Source organism: Papaver somniferum, chromosome 11, assembly GCF_003573695.1.
Source record: "Papaver somniferum cultivar HN1 chromosome 11, ASM357369v1, whole genome shotgun sequence".
Taxonomy (NCBI): domain Eukaryota; kingdom Viridiplantae; phylum Streptophyta; class Magnoliopsida; order Ranunculales; family Papaveraceae; genus Papaver; species Papaver somniferum.
The window spans coordinates 31,385,317-31,395,432 of record NC_039368.1 but is presented as its reverse complement, the minus strand read 5'-3'; the positions used below and the strand labels follow the sequence as shown (position 1 = coordinate 31,395,432).

The window sequence follows — 10,116 nt, the reverse complement described above, 5'->3', positions numbered from 1 at the left end:
AGGAATCCTCGGACTTCTGTCTATCAAAGCGATTTGACCATACCTTCTTCTCTGATGGTATTATGTGTCTTTGGAAACCAACTTCTTAGACGAAGATAAAATCCTACATACCTCAGCAGTCTTCTGAGCAAGTTTAAGCTTCCTTGCCAATCGATTTTCTCTTCGTTGAAGTTTGTTGGCATGCCTCACTTGATGTTTTTAATTGTAACATCTTGATAGTTCATGACCCTTCTGAGAACAAAACGAGCACGCTAAACTTGGATAGTATTCAGGCATCTGTGGTGTGAAGAAGCCAGACACATAGTAGATCCTGAAACATTACAAACAAAGTTTCTAAAGGATGGGTCAATTGATTATTCCAGCTTGATTGGATTCTCTTCTTCACCGAAACCATCAAGGTTGATATATGTACTGCTACAATTATCAAAATCAATGTTTTCACATAGAAGACCAACACTTGATTTCCTATCTTCATCAGAATCATAGATCTCAGACATCTCATTAAGTGTTACAGCAAGACCTTTGTTCCCAATGTATTTTCTACGATTTGGGAACTCGTTTGCAAAATGACCAAAACCTTTACACTTAAAGCACTGTGGCATGTCCTCGTCATCAGCCTCGTCAGCATCCCTGTTTTTAGGAGGGACGCGATTGTGAGGTTTATATGACGACCTAGGTTTGTATCTTGAAAACCATTTACTTCTCTTCAATAGAAGATCCCTAAAACGTCTTGTGGTCAAGGAGACTGATTTGTCAAGATCTTCATCCGAAAAATCACCCTCAGACTGATCATCCTCAGAGACATAAACACTTTTACTTTTATCAAGTAACTTAGTGTTCTTATATGCTTTAAAGGAAACATCCTTTCCCATTTTGGATGTATGCTCATGATCAAAGATATTTAGCTTTACAAACAATGTATTTCTGGAAAGATTATCAAGGTTATTTCCCTCAACGATGACATGCTTCTTAGACTCGTATCTAGATGGCAGCGATCAAAGAATTTTCATCACAATATCCTTTTCAGGAATAGTCTAACCCAATGCAAAAGATGCATTAAAATTTTCAAACACTTTGTGATTAAACTCATAAAATGTATCTTCATCTGCCATACAAAGGTTCTCCCAATCGGAATTAAGGTTTTGAAGCCTAGCTTCCTTTTCACTGGAGTTACCTTCAAATACGGTTTCTAAGATATCCCAAGCATCTTTAGACCTAGTGCAATTTGACACAGGGTGATGAATATTTGGGATAATGGCATGTATGATGGCATTCAAACCGTCGGAATTTTGCTTTGCAGCAAGTATCTCGGCAGGATTATATTCACCAATATTCTTGGGAACGTTTATATCTTCAATTGCCACAACGGGAGCATCATAGCCATTAACAACATATACCCATGATTGAAAATCACGCGCTTGAAGAAAATATCACATAGAAATTTTCCACCATAAGTAATTATATCCATCGAAGACTGGTGGTACGTTAATAGAGATAGCATCTCTGTTTATAAAGTTGGATCGTTATAAACACAGACTTGTAAGGTCTTAAACGTGTTTGCCTGCTCTGATACCAATTGAAAAAGCGGGGTCTAACAACAACACCCAATATTTTGCTTAGCAATCTGTATGGACTAACTCCAATATACTTTGATAGAGAATCAACTAGACAGTCAGAATCAATCTAGATTAAAGTATATCAAGGAGTTAATATCTCTCTCTTGTTTTGATTTACTCGAGCTAGTAGAAATTGGCGAGTCTTTAATCAAACACAAGGAATAACTTGGATGGTACCAAAAACCAATATCCAAGGATCAATCAATGACAATCAACAATCAAAGGTTGGATTCCTCTAATTGATGATCTAACGCACAACTTGTATTAATTCAATTATAAAGATAAAATAATATAATGCGGAAATTGAAATAACACAGACACTAGAAATTTTTTTAACGAGGAAACCCAAAATGCAGAAAAACCCCGGGACCTAGTCCAGATTGAACACACACTGTATTAAGACGCACACTGTATTAAGCCGCTACAGAGACTAGCCTACTCCAAGCTAACTTCGGACTGGACTGTAGTTGAACCCCAATCAATCTCCCACTGATCCAAGGTACAATTATGCTCATACGCCTCTGATCCCAGTAGGATACTACGCACATGATTCCCTTAGCTGATCTCACCCACAACTAAGAGTTGCTACGACCCAAAATCGCAGGCTTTGACAATATACAAATCTTTCTCTCACACACAAGTCTATCAAAGGATCAATCTGTCTCCCACAGATAAACCCTAAAGGTTTTGTTCCGTCTTTTGATAATAATCAAGGTGAACAGGAACCAATTGATAATCCGGTCTTATATTCCCGAAGAACAGCCTAGAGTTATCAATCACCTCACAAAAATCTTAATCGTATAGTAGCGAAACAAGATGTTGCGGAATCACAAATAATGAGACGAAGATGTTTGTGATTACCTTTTATATCTTGCCTATCGGAGATATCAATCTCAAGCTAATCAATCTGATTGTACTCGTACGATAGAAGATGCAAGATCAGATCACACAACTACGATAAAAGTAGTATCGGTCTGGCTTCACAATACCAATGAAGTATTTAAGTCGTTAACCTGGTTTTAGAAGAAGAAAACCAAAGGTTAAAGGAGAATCGACTCTAGCACGCAAACTAGTATCACACTTAAGGTGTGGGAATTAGTTTTGCACAATATTAGATGTATCCTTTATATAGTCTTTCAAATCAGGGTTTGCAATCAATGTTAGCTTAGTAACAAAGCATTCAATATTCACCCTTATATGAAAACCTGATTTAGATTCAAGCTAATATTTCTCAACCGTTAGATCCAAAACTTAGCTTGTTACACACATTTGACAATGCACGCTTCTAGGTTTGTTAACCGTACCCAAACGCATGGACTTGTTGGTTCAACAATAGTTAACCAAAAGGTTATCCATATGAGCATTTCATATCAACCACGTTCTTCTTCACCATAACTAGTTCAAATGAACTAGTTAGAGAGTTGTTCAATTGTAAGAAAATCTTATGTACAACACAAGACACAATTGAAGCAAAGATGATTTGATTCACTTGAATCGGTTTATAAAATTTGATACTCAAGGTTTTCAAACTGCATTCCTTAGTATTTTTAAGTTTAAGTTCAGAAATCATCTTCAGAGATATAACCTTCTCAAGTTCGCAGACAAGGTTCGCGGACTTAAGTTACCGGGCAGAGTTTACAAACTCCAGAAGAAATTCTCGGGTATGAGAACTTCGCCGGTTCACGGACTGGGTTCGCGTACTGAGTTCGCGGACTTAGCTTCACGCAAGTAGTTTGTAAACTCCAGCAGAAATTCTCGGGTTTGAGAACTTCGGCAGTTTGCGGACTTGGTTCAAGCCATTCTTCCGGTTCTCTTGATCAACAAAGTTCGCAAACTTTGGTTCAAGGAATAGGACTTATACATAAATGTGTTTCCACAACAATGCTTATGTCCACCATTGGTTATGTAATCTAAACTCTCATTTCAATCATTGAAACATTTTCAGAGGACGTTATACAGTTGTTACACCATTTCTCGTCAAAGCAATTTTCAAGATGATTGAAACATATCATGACTTTCGTCACATGGTAAAGATAAACTTGATCGAAGCAAAAAGCTTACCAAAACATATATCGATATATAGATAAGCGAGGTATACTCGGCTCGAAATACCAAATGTGTATAATCAAAGTCTATACATATATATATATATATATATATATATATCATACGACTTCTTGTCTCAAAGAGTAGGAGATAGAGTAGATAGACTTTTGAGTGATAGATAAGTTCAAGTCTTCACATACCTTTTTGTCGAGAAGTTCCACCAGTTCCTAAAAAATGGTAAAGTTATGTTTTTCAGTTCTATGCTTTTCACCGGTGTTAAGCATCATGTCCAGATCCAGTACGATCCTATGAGTCGAATCTGACATGTCTAGGACGATATCCACGATAATAACTTTCCCTCTTTTTGGTAGTGCTTCTTTGCATCGCTTCAAGATTCAACTACATTCCTAATTGTTCCTGATTTTGAATTTTTGGATATCGTTTAGTAACTCTACTTGTGGTAAATTAAGACCATTAACTCTACTTTCTATCGATATAGACTTTAGAGTCTTTAATTGCATCTTCTTAAATCCTCAGATGCAACTTTTAATTTATCGCAACAAAACTCAAAAGTTCAGTTATATTTTTTCTTTTTTTCTTTCTGCAAATTATTAAAGTTTCCAGTTTATTACCAAGTGATTTAACTGAAAATAAGAAATTTTTATTTATCTAATATGTTACCATCGGCGGTCCTGCATAATTTGAATGTGGAATCAGATATAATCCCCGTGCTTCGTGGTCTGCCTTTCTGTTTATTATGTTGTGGATCAAGTACACCCACTCCAACTGCATCCATGGATTCTTCATGCAAATATTTTTCTCCCCCGCTATTTCTAATCACATCTGTTTCTTCCCCTTCTTTACTCTCATTGGTGGAAAGGCTTTTTGGTTCATTCTCAGCACTTTGTTTTTGTTTCTTTAACATATCCATCTTCGCGACTAACTAATGCTTAATACTATCGAACTCAGCATCATTTTCTACTGCCATGTATGCGACCTCACTGAATAAAATAGTCAAACTATTATAATGTTCGCGTTCAACAATATTCTCCCAGAAATTGACATTAACCTTCACAGATGTGTGAAATCTTTTCACATCTCTTCTCCATCTTCTAACAATATATTTTTCTGGTAGTAAATCTATTTCTTGACGGGTTAATATACTAATAGCATGTCTGAAGAGAATTCCTCCAAAACTAAAGTTCTGGCAACTACTAGAAACTTCACTGTCTTTTAAATGAAAAATCACATCAAAATTAACCAATTTCTTAACTTTGTGTTTGTCCCACTTTTTAAACCACACACTTTCATGAACCACATACTTGAATGTTCCTGCTGGATCCTCTTCTTCATGGATTATTTCACAGTAAATTTTCTTGACTAATTCTATTTGGAACTCTTTATATTTTGATAAAGTATAAAGTTCTTGAATCTATTTATCCATATCAAACTCGGTGGCAGTAGTTATCATTTTGGAAGCGGACTCTACATCAGCTATAGCTTCTTTTTCTACCTTGTCCCTTAATCCCTACTCATATTGCTCTACAAGTTGTTTTAAAGTTGTTTTTGGACGGAGGTATCCATCGAAAAACGAATTCATACTTTCATACCTTTGTGTAGAGGACATTCCATCCCAAAAAGTGTCTTTAAAATAGCAAGGTATCCTCCTGTGCCTATCTTCATACAAATCGTTTAACCGCTTATTATTGGACAAGTTATACTTCTCTAGCATTTCCTTCCATTTAACTTCGAAGTCTGACGGATATTGCGTATCATATACTACCTTCTCCATTGAATACTTAATGCACTTATAATCTTTATAGATTTTAAACTTCTCCGGCAACTTTTTCATCACATGCCATAGACACCATCTATTATGTTGTCTGGAAAAACAATTTCTATTGCGTTTTTCATGGCCTGATCTTGGTCAGTAATTATTGCTGGAGGTGCAATTCCGAACATACAATAAAGCCACTGAGAAAATTACCACGCAAACGAATCTTTATCTTCATGTGAAACCAACCCACACCCAAATAATATTGACTGTCCATGATGATTTACCCCGACAAACGGAGCAAAAGGCATATTATACTTGTTCACCAAGTATGTAGTGTCAAATGAAATAACCTCGCCGAATTCCTTATATGCTTCTCTATACCTACCATCTGCCCAAAACACCTTATCCAAGTAACCATCATTATCTAAATCCACCTTATAATAGAAACCCGAATTTTGCATACTCATGTTTGCAAAATATTTAAGAATTGCAGCAGCATCTCCTTCCTCAAGCCTTATACGCCTTAGTTTATCAACCATATTTATGCAATCTTTTGGTGTACAAGTCATATTCTCAGGACCACCATGTTCATTTCTGCATATATTATAGACTTTGTTCACCCTAACACCTGCTCTATCAAATAGATCAATCTGATTCATTACATGGGCGCTAATATACCGATTACAACGAAAAAATCTAGAATCATCAGGGTTTAGTGGATGATTATAAACCAAGTCAACCTTGCTAATCACATACCCAACTAAAGTATCTAGTCGTATCATTATCCTAGCTGGGAATTGACATTTAGTAGTAACTTGTGGGTCTAATGGTTTCTCACCGGTGTTATCACATTTACCCGCTCTAGCACAAGTAAATGTGTAGCTTCTTATCTCTCCTAGAATGTTCTTCTTAACTGAGCTTTTCATAATAGGAAATCCAGTTCGTTGTGCAATTTTTTTTATAAAACTCATATGCATAAGTTGTACTTTTAAATTTCATACCAAGTTGGGGGATCTTTTGGTCCACCTCCATCTCCTTTGGTAGCGATGAAATCAGACTTGTCATCGAAGTTCTCCTATCACAACGAAACATTTATCTTAAGAACGCTATAGACGTATTCATATCAAAAACTACATTACATATGTTAGACATTTGTTCAAACAGTTAGTGAACAAGACACAGTTTATACTTGATTGGAACGATTTTTGAATTGAATTACATAAACCCTAACAATTAAATAGAAAAACTTACATCAAATTAATCATATATTAACGAAAATTTTAACTCACCTTTCCTTTTGCCTACAAAGATTCTCCATTTAATTCGTTTAGGAGCACCATTAGTTAGTTATCAATGGAGAGTATGTTTTAATATCCTATTTAGTTCTGAGTAGGAAATGAATTTTCCCTCACAATTGATAAAAGAATCGCAAGAAAGTGGACTTTAAAAGAAAAATAACAATTCAAATTTCATAAACATTTGGGTTTCCCGCCCAAAATATTTGGTGTCCGCCAAAATTTTGGGTCAAACATGGTTAAAATCGAGGACTGGCGTGTTTTCTATTTTTTCTGCCAGGTTGTCTCGCCACGTCATCTGGGCGCTGAGTAGGGTGTTGGATCGGACTTAGAGTAGCATTTCCGTTGCAAATTATCTATACAAAAATGAAGTTTTTTCGAACGCTCTCATTAATCGGAGTTTTTGGTTGATTCTGGCCCCACCAATTTTTGAAAAAAAGAAATTTATTCCACGTCTACCAATAGAAAAAACGTAAAAAGATTCCAGCCCGTATTTTAATTTTTGGAAATAATTTTTTTTTTTTTGTGGAAATATTTTTTTTATTGCCAATAAAAAATTATCTCAAACAATAAAATATTACCAAAAATAATTAAATCATGTTCAAAAACTAAACTAGTCATGCGTCAATCACAAAAGTAATCACATAATCAATCACATCACCGATCATAAATAAATAAACTAAAAAATATTAAAAACATGTCCAATGTCCTGTTACAATTCTTCCATTTTTTCTTTTCCTAATTACAACTTCGTTCAATCAATTAAATCAAATTGTAACAAATAAGTTATTCTCGATGATCACATTTCCGATGATGAGAAACTTTAAAAAAAAATGATTAATTGATCATGGGTACTAACCTTTCGATCGATGATGTGTCTTTCTTGCAAGTAGATTTATTGTTGATCCTGTTTGCATAAAAATAAATTGCCCAATTGTTAGAATTTGAAACCGATAAAACAAGAGCAAATATTGATTAGCATACAAAATCGAGCAAACAAAAAAACGGGCCCATAAAAAAATAATCATAAAAAAATCGAGTACTATTTTCGTATTAGTAAACATCATTTCCAAATTACTTTTCTTATTTTTTTATACCATAATTAATACATAATAGATATAAAATAAAAAAAATTATTAAATAAAGTGGATTTTTAATTTTGTTATGTCTTGATATGCCCGAGATATTGTATACAAAAATGTTTCAAACAATTAAATTGATGTCCAAATTTTAAAGATTTTGATGGTCATCACGATTTCATTCCTTAAATTAAATATTCTTTCACGCATTTCAGGGTTTTGTTTTTTTGGAAATTTGTGCTCATGCTATATATATATATATGTATAAAAATAAAGTGCTCGATCAAGGTTGGGTCAGGTTGTTTTAGTGGTGAGTTTTTTCCCTTAGGGTTTTTTTGTTTTTGTTTTTTTATTCACAATAATAATAATAATGAACTTTTTCGGATCTTTATGGTGGTGCTTGGTTTTTTTGTTTGCAGATGTTGGTTGTGTTTCTCTTTGCTTTAGTGGCGATAAATCAGCATTCAATGATGTTGTCTAAAGATGAGGTGATGAGTTTGATATTTTGTTTTGTATAATCTACGTTTTTTTTTTATCCGTGGCTGTGTAATATTGCAGATCAATCACAAGACGTGCACAAAATCCACACTGCTACTTTCCATCGAGAATAGATCAGTAATCTTTTATGTTGTTTCAAAACTTCATTCAGAGGAAAAGTTCTTAGGGTTTTTGGTTTTCTTATGTGATAAGAAAATATTAGTCGTTCAAATAGCTTTTTATTTTGTGGGTCTTACAAGTTACAATACATTTTTCTGGGCTTGATCCATGGTTGTCATGAGTTTTGCAGATATAATAGAAATCATTGGAATAGTTATTTGTTGTGCAGATCTGATGAATCAAAGTTAGAGAAGCTATTAGTATCATGTGCTCAACGCTCTATATCCTAGAAAACAGCAACTACTTCTCCGTACCTACACAACCTTAATATCTGAGCATTTGATATTTATTTTTTTTGTACTACATTTCTAATCAACCTTTCTTCTTTCTCTCAGGTATGAAATCTCTGTTAATGTTTTGTTATGTGACCTTTATTGTTTCTTACTTATAATTGCAAGTTTGTTTTTTTATTCAAGCTGCAAACAAGCTTGAAAGTCTTCGCCCTTTGTTTGTCTTTTCAATGGTGAACTCCGAGTTTGTGGAGGCAATTTATTATGAACCTGATTGCATGAAATATTTGTGTGTGTGTGTTTTTCTTTTTTTTTGGCCGATTAAATATTTGTTTGTGTTGATGCAGAATTTATCAAATAATGTTGCTGTGGTATTTTTTGTTGTTAGATCTTTCATGGCTATCTCGGCAATTTGGCATGGTGCTGGCTTGGTGAGCCAATCTTCAGGAATTCGAGTTTTAATGGTAAAGTACTAATTAACAGCTTCAATTGATTATTAATTTTATTGATATATGTAAATATTCATCTTGCAGTTTATCCCTTTGGAGCTTAACTTGAAAAATCAAATCATATGGTGGTGGCTATGGGTGTAAACTTCAGCTAGCGCGAAATTACCACTTATCTATAAATGAGCTGATATTATATATATATATATATATTAACGTAATTACTGGTGGATACTTACAAACTGAAATGATCCCTTATTGGTGTAATTACTGGTGGATGCTTACAAATAGATGATATTATTCATTAAATCGGCGCCGTAACCAACTCAATTGTCATAGCTAAGAAGATTTTCGCTAATAAGATTTTCATTTTTATCTCTGATTTTACTTTTTAGGTGTTATTTTTAAGTGATATTAGTCAGGGAAATCTGAATGTGGCGGGTGCTAGTAAGGCTTATTTTGGTCTTACTTTGTTACCTATTAGTGACAGACATTGTAGGTGGTGACGTTCGGTGTAGACAGTAGAACTGCGACCATCCTAACAAGTTTATCACCACTAGAAAGTAATGTCCCTTCACCACACTAAGATTAACAATATGTAAGGCAGATATGCTTGCTAAAATAATAAATGCCGAAGACATCAGTTTGACTACTAAGCAGTGTCTAAAGGAGTAGTATTCATACCGATATCGACTGTGAAATGTAAGATTTAATATGTTTAGTTATTTGTAAGATTTATTTGTTATTTCATAAATCTGCTATTGAAATCAGACACACAGCCGAATTTTACAATCTGCTGATTTTGATGGCTTCTGAATGACTTTAAGTTGCTTTTTACATGTTATTTCAATATTTTTGATTTTATGCTATTTCAATTTTATGCATTTCTAAAGTTTAGACCATACAAGCTTTCAATAAAAACTAAGCGCCCATTTCTTAGGAAGAACCCACAAACTTCATCCTAACGAGA

At 34.2% G+C, this 10,116-nt stretch overlaps 1 protein-coding gene across 1 annotated transcript; it reads right to left on the bottom strand.

Moving 5' to 3' along the window:
• Nucleotides 1-5,645: 5,645 nt before the first annotated feature.
• On the bottom strand, nt 5,646-6,757 carry LOC113324272 (protein FAR-RED IMPAIRED RESPONSE 1-like). Its single transcript, XM_026572595.1, has 4 exons — nt 6,729-6,757; nt 6,629-6,665; nt 6,441-6,514; nt 5,646-6,357 (listed from the first exon to the last, which is right to left on the bottom strand). The coding sequence occupies exons 1-4, from the start codon at nt 6,755-6,757 to the stop codon at nt 5,646-5,648; spliced, it is 852 nt and encodes a 283-aa protein (XP_026428380.1).
• Between the last annotated feature and the right edge of the window lie 3,359 nt (nt 6,758-10,116).